Source organism: Grampus griseus, assembly GCF_964374135.1.
Source record: "Grampus griseus genome assembly, chromosome: 6".
Classification (NCBI taxonomy): Eukaryota; Metazoa; Chordata; class Mammalia; order Artiodactyla; family Delphinidae; genus Grampus; species Grampus griseus.
In genome coordinates this window covers 107,270,234-107,290,803 of record NC_139000.1, presented here as the reverse complement: position 1 = coordinate 107,290,803, position 20,570 = coordinate 107,270,234, and the positions used below count along the sequence as shown (strand labels likewise).

The window sequence follows — 20,570 nt, the reverse complement described above, 5'->3', positions numbered from 1 at the left end:
CTAGAAGAACTATAATCCAAATAAAAGGACAGCACCATGGAAACGGTGAGAATGCTGGCTGTGTACGATTCTCGGGGATTCTGCCTGTAGGTGAGTCAAAGGCTGCCTGGAGAGACGAGCCCACCCCAGCTCTCTTGCATTCACGACAAGAGCCACCTCTGCTCCCTCTTGGCTACCAAGAGGCAGTGTGAACCTGATCTCTTTGATTCTTCCTTGTTTGCTTCTGGTTCTTCCACAGGCAGATGAGTGAGAAGAAGAGACCAAAGTTGTGTGCATGAAAAAGCCACTGTGGAATGACTAGGGTAGAAGGAGAAATGAGACCATCAGATCCCAGGTGGCTTGCCAAGGCGTTTCCTCCCCAGGACAGACAGCAGGCAGCCTGGCCTCTGGAGTTCAGAGCTGAGCTCAGAAGCTCCCACCATCTTGGCCTTGGCATCAAAGGCCAGGACTCTCCAAGCTAAGCAGTAAAACCCAGGGATTCTCTGGAATACAGCAGAATTTGCCCTGCTCTCCACAGGAAAGCAGTCAAATAAGAGCCTGCCAGCTCTCCTTGGTGGCCTCGCTGAGAGAGGCCAGGTATTTTCCGGGCTGTCCCAGCAGTCGGAGGCTACCAGGCAAAGGGGGAAGTGATGCCTCTGATTCCCCAGGCCTTAAATGGGGACGTGCGGGTGAGAAATTCTACCTAACAGTTTACTCAACTCCCTATTCACAAGTTCCTCCAGACTTTTTCAGTGCAGCAAATCAAGGTACTGGGGGTAAGGGGGGTGTGTTCCTGATGGGGAAGTGGAATCCCAGACAAGGGAAGAAGTGACATTGGCCTGGTCCACACAACAGGTCAGGGATGTGAGGCCTCAAATCCAGGATTCCTACCTCGATCCAGTATCCCCTTTGCTACCGTGTATCCCCTCTTTCTCACCCCCACTCCCACCGGGAGATTATCAGCTAAGTGGAAGGGCGGCGTGGTGGAAGAACAGTTCAGATTCCCAGAGAAGGGAAGCAAACTCAGATGCCACCTCCGGGCCAGCGACTGGGGGATGACCACCCCCAGCCCATGTAAACTGGGGGATGAGGGGCGCATGGAAGCTGACATACCACTGTCTTCACCCATGCCTTTCCTGCAACAGTCTGGCCTGGTAACGTCTCAGGCCTTTCCTTCCATGTCCTCTGCCATCACTCACTCATTATCCAGGCTAGAGAAAGCCTCTGACAGCCTCTAACTGAACCAGAGGCCTTCTGTCTCCATGCCAGCCTCCCTCCCTCCCTCTCTCTCTCTCTCTCCCACACACACACACACACACACACACACCTCTGTGTGTATGTATTCCCAATTTATTGCTTCAATTACGTTTGCCTCTATTCATAAAGTCCTAAACTCCTCCACAACCGGCCCCACTGTGTCAACCCTGCCGGTCCCTAAAGGACAACCAGGCCACTGGAGCACTGGGAAAAGGTCTAAGATGTGGCGGATGACGTGCCAGATGCCCAAGGTGGTCCTCTGGGGTGCAGCACTGCATCAAGAAGCAGGAGGTAGGGCGAGTTGCCGTAAGCAACCAGCTCGTGTAGTTGCAGAGGAGCCCAAAGCCAAGAGCTGGAAACACTGGAGGTAAATCCGGAGCCAAAAGGCAAGGAAGGACCAAACAGACAGAACAGGTTTCAGTAACCGAGTGTCAAGGTTAGCGTCGGTACTGGTCTCCTCAGACTCTTACGGATGTTACGGCATAAAGCAAACGAGGAATTATGTTGGGGTTTTTGAGGATGAAGATTCTTGGTGTGGATGAGAAGATTTAAAGATGTAAAATGGTGCAGTCGCCATGGAAAACGGCATGGTGGTACCTCCAAACCACACACAATTACCACACGATCCAGGAACTCCACTTCTGGGTATATTCCCAAAAGAAATGAAAGCAGGGACTCGAACAGATATTGGGACACAGGTGTCCAAACAGCACAATTCACAATAGCCAAAAGGCAGAAGCCACCTAAGTGTCCGTGAACAGATGACTGAATAAACAAAATGTGTTCTATCCGTACAACGGAATAGTATTCAGTCTTTAAAAGGAAGGAGATTCTGACACAGGCCACAACATGGATGAACCCTGCGGACAGATGCTAAGTGAAATAATCCAGACACAAAAGGACAAACACTGTATGATTCCACTTACATGAGGTAACTGGAATAGTCAAATTCCTAGAGACGGAAAAGAGAATGGTGGCTGCCAGAGGCTGAGAGGAGGAAATGGATACAGAGTTTCACTGGGCGGGGGGGGGGGGGGGGGGGAGACGAAAACGTTCTGGAGACAGATGGTGGTGACGGAGGCACAAAAATGTACATGCACTTAATGCCAACTGAAGTGACACTGAAAAACTTGTTAAAATGGTCAATTTTATGTTGTGTATATTTTACGACAGTTAAAAAAAAAGGATGCATAAAGGGAAGTGAAAGTCTTTCAGTCCTAAATTTGAATTGGAAGTATTAGCATCCACACATGATGTATTTTATCTTATCTTCAGGTGGACGGGGGAAGTATTTCCTAACTCTCTATACGGAATGACTAACCCAACAGCAAAAAGCACAACTAGCGGAGCCAACTCTAAGAGTGGTGTCCAAATGCCATTTCTCACTAAAAGGAGTCAGGCTTTCCTGGAGAGATAGCCAAACCCAGGTCTGGGAGGAGAAAATGTATAAGAGCTTGGAACATTTTGTAGTATGGAAAGCAGGAAAGGATCAAACCAAGATTTTGTCAAAAGAACTCAGGAGCCAATTTGGACAAGTTTCCACTGGCAAAAGATGGGACAATGTGAACATCAATCAGGATAATAAGGACATGGGATAAAACACATCATATCTGTTTAAATCCATGAGTTCTTAATGATACTAAAAAGTTTTTATTTCACTGGTAATCTTGGAAGGATGCTAGGGAACTAATTCACGATTTTGAACACTGAAGAGTAAAGTGAAAGAAGCCAGCATTTATCCTGCCTTTCCTATACAAACTGTATCTCAGGGTAAACAAATATTTGATAAACTAAAAAAAAATTTTTTTTTACTGTTATAGACGTGTATCAGCTAATAAATGAAGAAGGAGTGAGAGCGTTAGAATGCGACCGTTTGCAACCCCTGATGAAATAACAGATCTAGGTAATGACCGTCCATGGCTGCTGAACATTACCTAGCCTATTTTTCCAATCACAGATTTACACGAAAAACAGGGGACAGAGGAACATGTTAAATGAGGGAAACGCAATCAACAAAATCCAGGCTGTGGGAAACCTACAGGAAATGCCTAGTTTCTTTAGCAAACATACTGCTGGAAAAAGAAGAGAGAGTAAAAGGGGAACTATAGGTTAAAAGAAACTTAAGAGACATCAACAGAGGCAACGTATGGACCTTATTTAGATCCCAATTTGAACAAATTGTTAAAGAAAATTAGACAAATGGGAAATTTGAACACTGATTGGATATTTAATGATATTAAGGAGTGGTGGTTAACTGTATCAGAGTGATACTGGTCCTGTATTTTTTTTTAAAGTGTCCTTATATCTTTTAGAGATACAGACAAGTATTTAGAGATAAAATGATAAGTTGTCTGGAACTTCCTTCAAAATAACCTAGTGTAGGGGAATGCGGGGGGGGGGGGGCGGATACAGATGAAATACAGCTGGCCGAGAGTTGACATTTGTTGAAGCTGGGGGATGAGTAGACACTCTCTACTTTTGCATATGATTGAAATTTAACATATTCTTAAAAACTTGTTTAAAAGGCAGGAATTGAACTTAAAGTCTTAATCTTCACCTCTAACCCTCCTGGGAGGGAGGTGCTGTGGCATCCGGCTTTGCACACCTGCATAAACAGTATTTTCCCCTGTAATTATCTGTATTCCTATTCAGGCCACTCCTGGCCCTTTACACCTCACCTTTACGGGCAGAATCACTGAGAAGAAGAGGGTGGGACCCCACCTCTGAGGTCAGATCAGCCACGGCCCCATCCTTTCCAGGGCAGGGATCTGGTTTGGGAACTAGTAGCAGCCCGGATTTCTGCCCCTTCTTCTACCTCAGCCTGGACACAAGCCGCCCAGCCTCACTGTGCCCTACTGCTAAAGCACCCACAGACACACAGCTCCTCCACAGCATCTTCACAGCGCGCCTCTTCCTTTCCATCAGACATCTTTCTCTAAGTGGGAACGGGTGCAGAAACGCAGAGGGAAGGCGGTCATCACCTTGCAGGAGCGAGGCAAAAGCAAAACAAACAAGAGCCACTATTTTTAGCCTTTCTACACGATAACCAAAATGACATATCCAAAATGCTACTTGAATCCTGCCCCTCCACTGTCTAAGTCTTCTCTTCCCCAGGCCAAGTCCGAACTCTCCAGATGCCTCTGCCTGCTGCGTGGCCCCCTCACCCCACCCCCCGACACTGCAGAAGAGCCAACTCAAGAGATGTCCTCAGCTTACCATGTCCTTCCTCCCATGCAGCAAACTCCTAATCATCGTTTCAGACTCCCTATAGGAGTCCACTCCTCCAGGAAGCCTGGTGTCTGTCGGTTTGGCAACCTGGACTCTCGTGGAACCCAGATTTACCCCTCTATAGCCCTCCATATACTCAGACTCTCACAATTTTTTTACCTCCCCTGCCAGACTGTAGGCTCCTGGGATGCAGAGACCACCTTGTTCGTTTTCGATCTCTAAAGCCTAACAAGTGCTCAGCTCACAGGAAGCAGGAAAAAAATATTTGTTGGCTGGTTGGCTGATGAGGCAAATGATGTGTCTGGTACTGGGGTTTGTAACAGAGCTCTACCCTCTGTGGATCTCCATGGCCTGCGGGGACCTTAGGCACTGAATGGGTTTAGTTAATAACAGAAAAACAAAACCAAAGGAACCACAAACTGAGACCAACTCTGAGGTCACTTAACCCATGGTTTCCCACCGTTGTTTTTACATTTTAGTAGTTAAGTATTTTATAAGAAAAAATAAAATTAGCCCATCAAACGTGAAATTTCACAGATACTATTGCTTAAAATGAGGCAGGTAGCCATGGAAACCTGCTCTACACAGACTGCATGAAGGCAAGTGGATGCCAGGTAAGCTCAGGAAGGTGACATGTTACTATGGTAGCTTTGCTGTAACAGCCAGCATGAACTATTGTCATGGGCACTGCCATCAGACCCTGGATTGATTTGATTTTCTTTCTCCTTCCTTCCTTCCCTCCTTCCTTCCTTCCCTCCTTCCTTCCTTCCTTCCTTCCTTCCTTCCTTCCTTCCTCCCTCCCTCCCTCCCTCCCTCCCTCCCTCTCTCTCTCTCTTTCTTTCTCTCTTTCTCTCTTTCTCTCTTTCTTTCCTTCCTTCCTTCCTTCCACTGTGGGCCTTAAGGAATCTTAGTTCCCCGACCAGGGATTGAACCTGGGCCCACGGCAGTGAAAGCGTGGAGTCCTAAACACTGGACCGCCAGGGAATTCCCAGACCCTGGATTTTAAATACCCCTTCTCACTATTTCTGTGCCTGGCCTGATTTCTTAACCTTACCAGTGCAGATACTCAAGCTCAGAGGGGCTTCATAAGTTGTCCAAAGTCACACAGCAGGAAGATCAGAGCAGGGGACAGGATCTTGGCGCTGGACTGATACACTTTCACCTCACTGACCTCCCCTTCTACAAAGTGGGTTGAAAGCTACTTGCTCACGTTTCTCAACAAAGCAGAGCCTCAGAAATCAACACATCCTGCAGCTGGTCACCTCACTTCAAGGGGGCGACCACTTAAAACTTATAAATACGCTGCAGCCTTAACATGGCTAAACATAACACGCTGTGAGATTGAAAAGCTATGCTTTCACACAACGCTCCCATTTGATCGGCTATTTATTATTGGCAGTTCTTTCGGTCACTTGCCCAGTTTTGCTCTATTTAAGAGACCAGTCTTTAGGAGCCAGTCTGGGTCACCAATCTTATGAAAACTTTCTTCAGTGCTGAAATAACTAAACAGTAACTTTTATGACTGTTTAAATATATAGATATACACATGCCTGTATATGTATGGTAACTAAGAAGTCAAGGATTAATGTCTAACAGTGGTTATCTTTGGATGGTAAGATTACAAATTCTGTGCGTTGGTTTATATGAGTTTTTCATTTCTCCATAGTAAATATACCTGAGTTTAATAAAAGAAAAATAATTAAGTTTTACTGATACTATTTGAAAAAAAAAACTTTGTTTTTCTGAAGCCATCTTTGACGTGGAAAACATTCTCTTTTTTCAAATAAGCAGTATTTTCCTATTAAGTGTACACTGTGAGAACCACGGGTCAAGTTAAGTTCTCCCTATATGCTAGCGAAAGGTTTTATTTGTTGTTTGTTTTCCCCCGCCTACTCAATTTTGATGAGTAACCTGTATTATTGCCTCTCTTTGCCTAGTTTGATTTATGATCCTGGAAGTCAGGTCATTCTCTGCTAGGTCAAAGAAAGAAAGAGAAAAAAAAAAAAAGGTTTCCCCACCTAATACCTGATAAAATATCTGAAAAGGTCATTGCAGACCTTGACAGAAACACATACAATTTCAACCCAATCTGATAAAACAGCAACTAGAAAACTTTTATCAGGAGAAAATGTAACTTGCCATTTCCCAGCTCAGTTGACTGAACTTTTTTTTATCTGAAATGACAGACATCATAAGATAGGAAAAGCTGCAGATAAGAAGAGTTGTCTTGAATCAGATCCGATTGTCTGCCTGGGTTCAAACTCCCACACCTGCTCTGAATGTGTCAATGAGAGTCTCTTGGCATGGTCCCGGAGGGGTTTGGAAACATTGCAAAAGTGGTGAACTTTGAGACTCCAGCGTTTATTCTGCGATTATAATTAACCTGCTCACCAGTTGCTATCGATCAATACTGAATGGAGCTGATAAAGTTTGACTGGATTTCTAGAAGTAGAAATGAAGACTTAAACTAGGAAGAAAAAAAGGAAGATTAAAAAAATACTTTAAGGATTTAATTCCACTTTAAGCAGCAAAACTGAATCTGTGACTGACGAATCCCAAAGCCTGCGGCTTAATAATCCTCAAAATTTCCCACCATATTCTGGTGGTAACTCCTTGATGTCTCATCCTCCGAAATAAAGTTCATCTATGATGATTCAACACAGAGTGAAAGACATCCTCACGTTCATTCCATTTGCAGAAGGTGAACCACATGGCATGGCTTACCTGTCTGGATTATATTCCTCCCTTGGCAAAAAAAAAAAAAAAAATATATATATATATATATATATATATATATTTAAAGACATGAAGGCAATTTGGGGGCTCCTGCAAAGTACTGAAGCCCAGAAAACCAAATTCCCTTCATTCAGATAAGAGGCTTAAATATCCTGGCTCAGTTCTGATTACAGAGTAGCAATAGATAAAACCCTAGGCCCCCTGCCAGAAACGAGAAAGCTTCCACTCATGGCTTCTGTGATCAGCTCAGACCAATTCCATGGGCTCTTCCAGCCTGGGGTTTTATCCACTGTCTTGATCCATGCCCCTATTCTCATCTTCATTAAAAAATATAATCACTGTGATTCCTCTCCTCCTTTCTCAGCTCCGACCTTCGGAGAAAAGGGAATACGGAGAAGATGGTTCTAGTTTCCTTAAGAAAAGGGACGTTTGAGAGAGCCAGACGGCTTTGCTCTTCTTATGCAGCCAGCAGTCCCCCCCAGAGTAAGAAGAATCTTCTAGTTTGGAGGGTCTGAATTCTGGGCAATCTCTCTTTAATTCTCCGCACACCCAAATCAGGATGCTGAAAGGAAGCTTGTGTGAGGCAGGGATTCCTGGCATTGCAAGTTCTGCAGTATCAGAATGAGATGGAGAGATATTGGTGGGAAACAGGAAAACAGAGAAGAGAAACTACACTGGGGAGAGGGAGCAGGTAGTGAGCAGAGTAACAGAAACTCCTGAAGCTTACTTGAGTCCTTCAAACACCACGTACCTTCTGGATCTGAAGAGTGGAGCGCCCTTAAGCTTGGCAAATGCAAAGTGTGGCAAACAGGGAAAAAGCATGGTCCTAGAAGTGGGACTTACCTGGGTTCTAAGCCAGGGCTGTTTACTACCAGCAGGAATTGGGGCAGATTAATCATTCTGACCATCAGCTTCCTCTTCTGCAAAATGGAGATCACAATATCTAATTCTCAAGAAGGACTTAAAAGTTCCTGTTACCTGACAACTTCCTCATTGACCCTCGAGAAAGGATCCAACTTACTTGCATATATGCACAGTACACAATACGTGTATATATATATATATATATATATATATATATATATACACACACACACATAGATATATGTATATATGTGTGTGTGTGTGTATATATATATATATATATATATATATATATTCATATATGGTACAAGATATAGGTTCCTATCCCTAAAAAGTTGAAAGTTGTTAGCTGGTTTCCAAACATGAATGTACCCAAACTTGTAAACTTATTTTGTATAAATTAAAACAGGTCAGAGGTTATTCCTAGTATAACCCCACTCACATTATTTTCCCTTACCTTCTTGAGAAGGAGACAAAAGAGTAGCTCTATAGTAGCCAATAAAACGTTTAAATAATCCTCCCTGGAGTGTGTTACATGAGACCATGTCATGGGCCATAGAAGGTCAATATAACAGAGTGATACTCATTCCCAAGCCATGAAAGAGCCTTATCAACTGCACCTTATGCAGGACTGGAGGTCAAAGAAGTCACCAGCAGACAAATACTTTCCGATGTCAAAAAGGCCCCTTCAAGATCTTAAAACAGCAGCATCCCTGGACCTGCAAGAATTGCCCACTTCTAGAGCAAGGCAATGGGAAAACCTGCGGTCCTTCCTCTTTCTTATGCAAACAGAAGCAGCAACGTTTGCAGCTCTACATTCAGTACAACTCAAAGGTCTTAAAACGACAGGTTGAAAAGAATTGGCTAAAAGACTTACCTTGCCTCGGAAGAAGGTAATGTGGTTTTCTAACACAATCCCATCACTGTCCTAGGTTAGTGGTTTTCCATTCTGGCCCCAAAATAACCTGAGGGAGAAGTACCCACACCAGGAAAGGTCACCAGTGTATGTGCCCACGAGGGGATCTTAGGAAGTCACGTCAGTGGGGTTGGGTTCGGGGAAGGGGGCGACATCTGACAACTGTGGACAGAGATCTTGCTCCCAGAAGGCATTACTGAGAGTAGGATAAGGGTTTTTTGACCCCTAGGTAAAGGACTCTCCTGTTGGATAAGCAAAAATCAAAAGCCGAATTCAGTAAATAACAATTTATGTTTTAAAGTACTCTTCCTGTACATCCATAAACTCTAAATATAGAACTCTATTTTTTTTAAAAAAGGCGGGAGACTTTCAGGAAGTTAATTCATGAATACTATGTCTTTTTAAAAATTTAATTGGTCTAATGTTTTTTTAATTGGTAATATAGTCACATGGCTCAAAATTAAAAAGGTTCCATTTGTACACCCACGTCCACAGCAGCACTATTCACAAGTCAAGAGGAGGAAACCACTCAAGTGTCCATGACGGATGAATAAACAAAATGTAGTACACACATACAATGGAACATTATTCAGCATTAAAAAGGAAGAAGTCATATCACAGGCTACAACATGGATGAACCTGGAGGACATTATGCTAAGTGAAATTAGGCAGTCACAAAGAGATGAGTGCGGTATGATTTCCACTTACATGAGGGATCTAAAGTAGTCACATTCATAGAGACAGATCTGAAGTAGTCAGATTGGGCTTCCCTGGTGGTGCAGCGGTTAAGAATCCACCTGCCAGTGCAGGGGACACAGGCTCGAGCCCTGGTCTGGGAAGATCCCACATGCCGCAGAGCAACTAAGCCCGTGCGCCACAACTACTGAGCCTGCACTCTAGAGCCCGTGAGCCACAGCTACTGAGTCCACGCACCACAACTACTGAAGCCTGCGCGCCTAGAGCCCGTGCTCCACTACAAGAGAAGCCACCGCAATGAGAAGCCCGCTCACCACAATGAAGAGTATCCCCCGCTCACCACAACTAGAGAAAAGCCCGCGCGCAGCAACGAAGACCCAACGCAGCCAAAAATAAATGAATAAATAAATTTATTTAAAAAAATAATAGAGTAGTCAGATTCATAGAGACAGAACGGCGGTTACTAAGGGCTGGGGGAGGGTGAAGTTCGGAGTGTTGTTTAATGGGTATAGACTTTCAGTTTTGCAAGACAAAAAAATTCTGAAAATCTGTTTCACAAGAATGTAAACAACAACTTAACACTACTGAACTGTACACTTAAAAATTGTTAAGGCAGTAAAAACAAAACAAAGTGAATCTTAACTTTAACCTCCCTGTATTTTAAATGTATTTTCTTGTTATTTAATGGATTAATAAAGAAGCACAGAAAGGACAATGAAAGCTGGTTAAGGTGGTTAAAAATTCAAAAAGTTCCAAGGCACATATGGTGAAAGTCCTTTTCTCACCCTTTCCCCTCACCTCTCCAGTTATTCCCGACGGGCAATCAATGCTACAGGTTCCTTGTGAATATTTCCAGAGAGAAATTAAATATTTCCAAATGCATATAATCTTTTCTTCTCTTTTTTTACACAAATACAGTGCTACACACACATCCTGCACTTATAAATGTCTTGAAGAGGATACCGTACCATTACATAATGAACTTCCTAATTTTTTATGCTGGCAAGATATCATATTGTTTGTACCATGTGAACACAAACACTCCCCTAATAATGCGGATATAGATTATTCACAATTTTGGTTGGAATAATTAGTTCCAACGACACAACAGTGCTGCAACTAACATATGCCCATAGAATATATTCTATATTTGTAGAATAAATTCCTAGAAGTTAAATTTCTAGGTCAAGGGTATCAGCTCTGTAATTTGTCAGATATCACAAAGGGCTCTCCATAAAGGTTGTACCAATCTACACTCCCATCCACAGGTATCAGAGTTCCTGTTTCCCCACACCTCGGAGTATGTTTGTTTTCTTAGCTCGTTTAAGTAAAAAAAAAAAAAAAAAAATAGGGAGGGATACTGAAGAAAGTGTTATCTAAAGCTGTCTCCTGTGCATCATTTCACCTGAGTGCTTAGAAAGTACCTAACAAATGTGGCTTGACCTTTCAATGGGACACCCCTGGGCAGGTGACAGATCTCACTAGAAGCAGTGACATATCCCTGGCTACGCCCCCCTCCCCAGCCACACACACACCTTCCCCATTTAAATGGTTCTCAGGGCAACACCACAGACCAGCCCCAGCTCTGACTGACCTGCTCAGGGTGGTAACGGAAGTTAAACAACTTTGGTTTCTCAAAGACTGACGAATGATTCTCTAGCCAAACAAGATACCTACGACGAGTTGATCTCACAAAGTTCCCTACATAAACGCACTGGCTCTGAAAGCAAGTGGCTTAATTGATAAGCAGTCCCCAAAAGATCCAGAAAACACTTCAGAGTCTTCCACCAACCTATACCATAAACAAACTCTTAGAACACCGTGAATGAGACAAAGCTTTCAAAGAAACCATTTGGCTAACACTGAGTGATATACATGCATTTCTTTGTGTTGTTATTTTTTTTTAATCAACCCTTAAAATGATTCAAAACTGTTGCACTCCTTTGAAATTATAACTGCTTGTTCTTCTATTACACAAAAGAATTGTTATTCCATCATAAACTATATTTTCGTAGCTTTTCCAGTAACATCTACCACAATGTTATTTTCTTTAAGGCATAGTCTCATATAATTTCCAGTTTCCTTTTCAGCCTTAAGTATTTACAAGCATTAATTGGTACAAAAATCAACGTTATTGTGGTGTAATGTACACACAATAAAACACTCCTATTTTAATAGTATACATCCATGAATTCTGACAAATGGATATGCCTACGTTAACAACCGTGATCGGGATCTCTAAAAGGAGACAGCTATATCATCCCGCCACAGCTAACTCACAGGCACACCAAGGCAGACCCGAGCCCTTGAAATGCAAGAGTCCCCAGCACAGCTCCACTGGCAGATGGCCACACGGTGTCTCCTTAAGCACTTTCAATGCCCAGGGGTGCATGAATAAGACATAGCCATTCCATTTCAACAGCTACAATCCTGTGTGCAAAAGTGTTCTTCTCAAAACTAATGTCTGCTCACCTAGAGCAACACAAAGTTAAAAGGACATAGACTTTTGCCTTTTAGATATTTATACAGAGACACTCTCTCCCTCTCTTAACCACCCTGGGACTTCTCCAACGGAAACTGCTCCAGTGGTTTCCCAAGGCTTCAGGAACCCTCTCCCATCTGGCTCACGCCTCCCCAGAGCCCTCCGGTGGGTCTCTTCAGCAGCCGTGGTGTGTGGTTTGACCTGGGCAGAGGACTGCAGCAACTCCCTCCTGCATCTCCACTGAAATATTTGCTCAGTGCCCAGCGTGTGCCAGGCACTTACACATGGGTGAGACTCTGTACCTGGTCTCAGTAAGGTCACATAATTCCATCAGTGCAGCCTAATTCATGAATTCAATGGTTGTGTCAGGGCTCATATTGAACTTGGAATGAATTAAAGTTTATATACATGGCAGTCAAGGCAGAGTCATTCCTTCCACCCTAAGTCCAGAGCTCTACAGAGGCCCCTGTTTGCTTTTATTACTTTGCTTTTTGCCTTATTCCAATAACCAACAGAAGAACTCTGGCAAGATATGAACTATTGTTAATACTAACGTTTAATACTTCATAGAGAAATGAAGGTGGTCTCTTTTTTCTCCTCTTTGAAATTAAAAACAGTTTCTGTGTGAAGAATGAGTTAATCTGTGTGGTTTCACCTATGGTGATAAATACATCATTTAAACAAAGTCAAGCTGGGTTCTATTATTTCATGGTACCAGACAGTGTGACAGTAAATGAGGGCATGCATTTTCTTTCTTTCTTTTTTTTTTTTTCTTTCCAAATTGCAGGTACTTTTCCTGACAAACTTCTATTTACCCTTCAGCACCAACTGCAGACAGCACCACTCAGGTGAAGACTTCCAGATTCCTAGACAGAGGGAGGTACACCTGTCTTCTCTCCTCTGCTCTCAGCTCATGGCCATAGCCCATTGCTGGGTCACTCACCTGTCTTCACGCCTGTTTAGGGGGACCAATTATCTCCGTTTGTTGGGGGCCTGTCCTAGGTTTAGCACTAAAAATCCCCAATCCTAAAAAGCCCTCAGTCTTGAGAAAATCAGAAAAATTGGTCACTCTGCCATGATAGTGACTATTTACTCAAATAGCCATCATTTATGTGCCCAAGCCAAGAACTTCACAAACGTTACCTTATTTTTCTAATTTAAAACAACAGTAAAAGTAGTTACAACCATCCCATTATACAGGAAAAGAGAGGAGACTGAGAGAGGTAAGTACCTTGCCCGAGATCACAGGGGCACCCGAAATTGAATCTAGGTTTGCCTTTGTCATACCACACCCTGTACTGCCATCTTAGGACCCAGTGGCAACTCCCCACAGCAAGCTCTCAATAAACACCACGGACTCAGTAATCACTTGTCATCATCCTTCGATCACTCAGCATCAGTTAACATGTCAGTGATGGTCCTCGATAAAGCTACCAGGCATTAACAGGAGGGTCCATGTGATAGGAGGAACATATAAAAAGCACATGTACATATGCTGCTTTTAACTGGCTTTTATGCAAGTACCACCCGCAGAACATGCTGGAGATCTGAATGCCAACAAACTCAACGTGCCTCCTGTCCCCTCACACAGGTAACGTGGAACCATTCACCACTTGACCACTTAAAACACCTGGCTGTGTACAGAAGAGAAAATCCCACTGCTTGGCCAGACCCCAGGACTGTCTTCAGGTGGGACTTCCTGAAGTAGTGGGACAGAGCACTGCGTGCCAGGAAGACAGGCCACACTTGTCAGCAAGGGGGCCCTCCTTAAAGGTCGGCTTGCCATCTGTTGACACTGGAGTGTGGGAAACACTGCTTACTCCAACACCCTCCGGCCTGGTATGGGTTACATTTGAGAATCTAAATACTCACTGTGTGCACTCCTCACACCGTATTATTTTTTTTTTACATTGTTGTGGCTGTAACTCTCATGACCACAAAGAATCCCCCCCCCCATCTTTGGATGTCAGACTTCTCTTTTTGCCCTAACCAAGCACCAAATTCTCAGTCCAGGATCACAAGGGTTAGGAAGCAACCTCCCCACCCCTCCCCCAAGTTCGAAGAAGTGAAACTGTGTGGACCATTCCTCCCTATTTTAAAATAGGAGTTCTAGAGGGAGCTCTAGAGAGAACTCAAGAGGGTTCTAAGAACGTGGGGCCTGAGGGGCCCACGCCCAGCATGCTCACCTCGAGCTGCCATTGTATGGAGATGCTGCCGAGCTATCTCTCAAGGTCCTCCCGAGGGTCTCCGGAGCCTGGGGAGGGGCGGGCCCTCCTCTCTGGGGGTGCCGTCTGGCTCCCCCGTGACGGGGAGGGGGAAACTGGGAGCCACAGCTCCAAGCCCCGGCGCCACATCCACGGTTATCAGTTTACCTGAGATGTGTATTTGGGCGGACACCCCTGGGGATCTTCCCCAGGCCACCCAGGGTCTGAGGATAAATTAAAAGCTCTTCAAAGCCTGGACCCTTCTCGGAGCCAGCCCAAGACTGGAAACCTGGGAGGAACAGACTTTACTCTTCAAAGTGAGAACAAATGCGAAAGGATTTAGCACTTAGTAGGTAGTCAATAAATGTTAACTTTGTTGCTCAAGTCTGGGCTTCCCCTCCCCTACAAGAGTAGTCTCCATCCAAGCCCGATCCCGTCCCTTCCTGAAATTCCACAGGACCAGAGGTCATTTGCATTTTGAACTAGCGTTGCCACTTCCTTTCTCTCTCAGCCTGAAGCGCCGAAGCCCTTCCTCGGACTTCATTTTGTTCATCTGTAAATGGGAGCAAGGGGCACACGTTTGATGTCCTCCCCAAGTTTGACATTCAAAGAAGCTATTAAAATTGTGCCCATTACGATTGTAATTTCTAACCCCAGCCCTCGGGACCGGACGAGGCTGAACACTTGGACCTGCGGCAAAGTCTCCACTTCAGTCGGGCATTATAAAGATGCACCTCTGGGCTTCCCGCGTTCCCGGACACCGACCTGGAGTGCGCTTCCAACGCAGCCCTGGGCACCTATGCCCCGCCGACCAGCACATGGTCACAGCACGCTCTGGCCCCGAGGCACCCACCTGGCACTGATCCCAGTTCAACCCATCTCCATTGTTAGGGTCCCTCATTTGTTCCCGGTGTGAACTCCCCGACAGCAAAATCTTCTGCCACCCCGAGGGATCCTCCAACTGGCCCGCCAAATGGCCCAGAAGATGTTGGGCCCAAGCCATGTAATCAGTTCCCTGCGGAGGACGCTGAGCAACGGCCGAGAGGAGGCGGGAGCAGAAACCCGGTGCTCCCAGCACTGTGCAGCCGGGTCGCCCGGCGGCCTCCGCAGTCACCTACAGACGGGCGCTGCCCGGGCGCACGTAGACCCAGACACACCCGACGCCCGGGGCCACCCTGCAGTCGTCTCTCCCTTTCAGAAAAGGATCTAGAGGGCAGGCCCGCCCTCACTAAACAGAATCTGGGTTCCGTGGGGCTGTGACCTTCACCGCCGCTACCGCCCGCCCCGGCCGCCAGGTTCTGTCTCCCAGTTTGCTTTCCTTGGAAAAACTCACGTATCCCCTCTATCCCCTGCCCCCGCCCCCGCATACCTGTGAAAAATTAAATGTCCCAAACAAGGCTCAGGACTACCTCTGTTCCGGCCCCGGACCGCCCGGGGACGCGCGCTCAGCACTCACCGAGATTGGGGTGTCGGGTTGCAGGGTTGGCCCGGCCGGGCAGGCTGTGCAGAACCGGGCTGTCGAAGGGACCGGCGGAGGCCGCGGCGGCCGCGGCCCAGGACGCGCCCACGTCGGCCATGTAGGCGGGGTAGGGGCTGGAGTAGGAGCCCGCGAAGCCGGCTCGCCCGTACTGCTCGCGGCCCGCCAGGCCGGCGCCCGCCGCCCCGCCGCCACTGCTGTAGGCCGCGGCTTCCCGGGCCGCAGCGGCGGCGGCGGCAGCGGCCAGGGACCCGGTGGTGCCCGGGAAGGAGAAGCGCGGCGACACTGGCGGCGGGGTGTAGGCGGCTCCCTCGGCTCCCGCCTGGCTCCAGCCCGGGCTGCCCTGCTGGGTCCCGGGCCCTGCGCCCGACGGCGCGGCCCCTGAGCTGCCGCCCGAGGCGGCCCCGGACACGGTGCCCCCGCCTCCGCCCTGGAGGTAGGACAGGCCGAGCACGGAGGAGGGCACCCGCGGCGTGGGCACGTAGACCGGCGAGGACGCGGCGCCTGCGCCGTGCATGAAGGCGCCCGGGCCGCCCGCCTCGTAGGGGCCCGGAGGGGGGCCGTGGTTGGCGGCCATGGCCAGGCTCTGGTACATCGCCCCGCGCGCTCGCAGCGTCCGAGTCCTCAGGACAAGGAGCAGTGCGGGGAGAGAAAATAATAATACAAAAATAAAAAGACGAATAATGTACAAGTCAGGGGCTGTCACAAAAATGAAGATCAAAAATCAAAGGTTAAAAAAAAAAACACGAATCCTTCAAAAATATATGCGTATTAAATCCAGCATTGAGCCAAAGACAATAGGCTCTGGTTTACTCAGGAAAATCCCAAACTGAATTTGCGGTTGTTCCCGGAGGTGGTGGAGGAGAGGCCGAATCCACTGCAGGGACTAGAGGTCGCGAAGACGCGGGGTAGCGCCCGGGCGCGGGCACGGGGCTCCAGCCGGGGGCACGCGGCCTGGCCTGTCGCTGCGCGGCACCGCCGTCTTCAGGACACCCCGGCCTGCGGTGCAGGGTGCGGGAGGCTGCCTCCAAGGCCGAGGGCCGGGCTGGCTCCTTTCCTCCGAGATGCAGCCGCGTCTAAAGAGGGAATGACAAAGAGGGAAATAAGTTCATCCAGAGATTCCAGAGCCCATTTCCCCTAAACTTGGTTGCTTCTCCCGCCCTGCAAACAAAATCGCCACTCTCGGGGGCCCAGCTTCGGAGGCCACCCGGCTCCGCGGGAAGCTATTCTGCAGAGGCCGTGGGGTCCGGCTGCCTGAGGGAAGCCTCGGGGAGGGGCGATTTAGAGACCCGGGACTTCCCAGTTATTGGACATGAAATTACTGGTTATGATCACGCTCATTTTTTTTTGTATTGCTTGTCAAGAAGGACTTTAATTTTACCCTATTTCTAGCATATTCTTGTCACAGTATTTTAAAAGTCCAAGGGTTTCCGGTTTCCGCACAGAACCTAAACCTAAGAAATCTCGCCCCATCTCCTCTGTCCCCCCACCTATCCCCAACTGATCCTGGCCATGAAAGAACTTTAGATTGCCCATGGAAGACAAGGACAAACTGTATAAAAACCAGCAGCCTAAGAAATTTTTGTTTGCAATCTTTTTTTTTTTTTAACTAAAGGCAGAGTCTAAATATTTATAAGTGAGCACAGTGTCTGCTAAATCTCGGTGAAAAAGTTTGTGGAACCTCTTATCCATACGCTATATCACGTGGACATCAAATCAGACAAGATACACGTTTCTCGCAAATTGTTTTATTTTGGAGATTTTGCAGACTGGATATTAAGAAAAGTAAGAGGAATGTACAAAGTCACTTTACAGAACTACAGTACTCACTGAACCATTCCAATTCATCGAATGGGTTTTTCATATGGAATCACTGATCCACCCACATATGGAATCAGAACACCAATGAGACTGCTTGGGGGAAAGAACAGTTTGTAGGACTTGATTATATCCTTGTATCCTGTGTTTTTATTTCACCAGGCAATTTTTCTGATAAAACTAAGCACTACGCGTTCTGAAGCACCTGCTTAGCTCCAGGTCATTTTCTCCACAATTCCACTAAGTAAAAGTGTCTCTCCTCATTTTACAAAAGAGGGGACTGAAGCATCGAAAAGTTTTGAAACTCCTTTAAGATCAAAGTACAATTAAAGGGGGTAGGGGACAGGATCTGTAGAACTCCAAGGGTTTAAGGCTGTCCAGTCCATGCCCACTTTTCTCCTTAGGAGAGGCAGCTACCCTTAACATTTTTTTTTTAATTGCAGTAGTAGACTTACAGATATATTAACTGAACTATGTACTAAATCCAGGCTCTGCCACTTACTGAATGAATGACTGTAGACACACTTACTTAACCTTTCTGTGTCTCAGTTTCCTCATTTGCAAAAATTCAAATATTAAAGGTAACTATCTTGTATGGTCATTGCGAGGATTATAAATTAATATATGGAGAGCACTTATAATAGGGCCTTATAAAACTTTTATAACAGGCACAAAGAAAATTCTATACAATTGACTATTACTTTTACTACAATGTATCATGAGAAAATGCTTCAGACGTATTATGTACTATAATAAATGGTCATCTTTATTCTTGTAAAAAAATTCTGGAAAAGGAATGTCTAATACATACTATATAATGCTTTTAACCGCTTTTGCAACATCACTAATAATAATAATGTTATAGCACAGTATTATACAGTCATATGTTAACTCCTAAGTGGTTTATTATTTGCTTTCAAAACTATACAATAAGTTATTGGTTTTGGGAACATTTCCTTCCAATAAGAAGTTTAGTTAGAGGATAGATATTTAAAAATTTGACCTGAGATCACCAACTTTCCCCTTTGAAAATGAAGGCAAAAAATTAATACCTATAGGAATCTCTGGGCTTCAGTAAGTAAATACATAGGTTTACCTTAATAAAATATTCGGTATTTGATTTAAAAATCAAATAGTTGACCTATTTCATTGTATTTTCTGGAATACTCCTGCAGTTCTAAAACAAATGTCATAAGTTTCTTTTCTCAGATAGCTGCAGGAAAGGAAGATTTATAATTTTGTAATCCAACTTCCAATATACATACAGATGCTAACTTAAGCTTTAAAATGGAAACGCTGAAAACGCCATAAATCTAACATCTGTCTTTATTACATTCTCTGCCTTTTTAAATGGCTGATACATTACCTCAGAGTTGGATTACTGAACAATAGAGGGGGAAAAAATACCCCTCTATACCTTTCTGTTAAGACAAGAAATGAACTACTCCCTTTAAAAGACTCTTGCTTGTTTCTGTAATTGACCCTCCTCGCAGGCCATCCCGGGAGGGAGCGGAACGAGCTCCTGAGAATGGCAGAAGAGGTCTGGCCTTGCTGTGGGGATCCGGGCTTATGCCCCAGTTTTCCGTATCCTGCTCATCACCCATCCCAGTTCACCCAAAATTCACAAGCCAGACAGGAAAGCTTTCTTCCTTTTGCTGAGTGAGCTCAGAGCCCTCTTCTGATCTACTTCTGAGAGCGGAGAGGATCGAGAGCGTCCTAACGTTCCAGTGCATTTACAGGTCGCTCCTGCTGCTTCGGTTCAGCTGGCGCCTTCGCCCTCGGCCTGCTGCGCAGAAAACTGTCACACCCGAACGCACAGCCAAGCCGGCAATAACGGACCTGGTCGCTGCGGGGGACGTGGAGATCCAGAAGTGGAGGGGGGAGTATCACCCCGTCACCCCAATAAAACCTTTCTCTCTTTAAAAGCCTGAAACCTGCTCTTGGCTGCAGTTCCTTTTCTGAGAAACACAGGAAATCCTTCCCCGAGGCGCTTTCCCAACCTTCCCGGCAGCGCTGGCCGCGACTCCCACCGGCCCTGGGACTCTCACCACCCTGTGTCCCCAATCGCAAGGCCCCTCATTCTTTCAACCTGGCGGCAGTCTACCACCTGGGCATCCTCCTCTCCCCTGGGTGACCCCCGCCCCCAGCCCAAAGCCAAGAGACATAATTTCGTGGACCGGGGTAGCTAGCCATGGCCAGCTGAGGGACATCACTGCTCTCCGCCGGGTTCCCGCCCTCAGCCAATCCCACCCAGAAGCAGTGTGGGTTTAGTCCCCTGGACCCCAGATAGGAAGACGGGGAGGCATAAAAAGTGCGGGCGCTCAGCAGTATTCCCGACTTCGGAGCGCCTCCCCGGGGCCCGAGGCCCAGTTGCGCCGCCTCCCACCGCCTCTCTGTCACCCACGGGCGACACTCCTCCGTCTGACTCCCTCCGTGTTCGAGCCACCGTGCAGCCTGTGCAGGGTAGTCGGTCAGGGGGATTTCTCGCGGCCACCATCGCCACCCAGGCCCAGGCCTGCGAGATGCAAACAAGGTCTGGGAAATCTGCACGCGGGGGCGGAGATTAAACACGTTCAAGTTCACACAAAAAGAATCCAGAAGCACTTCGAGTATCCCTGTCCGCTTTCCCCCAAAATCTTACTCTGCTTTGAAGAAGCTGCTAAGCCAAAGCAGAGCCGGCTTTGGGCAAGGTTAGGGAGAGGGGGATGATCAACGTCTCCCTTCCATCCGCTGGTTACCTCTCTACTCCCAAGCAAACAAGCGCGGAGGAGACGGCAAAGAGCAAGGAGAGGCGCGGAAGAAGCCGTACCTGCAGCGGCTCGAGCTTCCTGGAGGCCGGCGCGCGCTTCCCTGGGCGCCGCGGGAGCTTCGGCGGTGGCGGAGCTCTCGCTGCCTCCCTGCCGGCCGCCTCGG

The 20,570-nt window shown here is 46.6% G+C and overlaps 1 protein-coding gene across 2 annotated transcripts in view; it reads right to left on the bottom strand.

The window, feature by feature from the left end:
• GATA4 (GATA binding protein 4) overlaps positions 1–16,434 on the bottom strand; it is a gene marked incomplete at both ends in the record, with an annotated part of 48,240 nt that extends 31,806 nt beyond the window's left edge. For both annotated transcript variants that reach the window (XM_082656986.1, XM_082656985.1), the window contains one exon: positions 15,819–16,434. In XM_082656986.1, the coding sequence (XP_082513112.1) occupies positions 15,819–16,434 (616 nt within the window). The remainder of the gene's footprint in view (positions 1–15,818) is intronic.
• Positions 16,435–20,570: the final 4,136 nt, after the last annotated feature.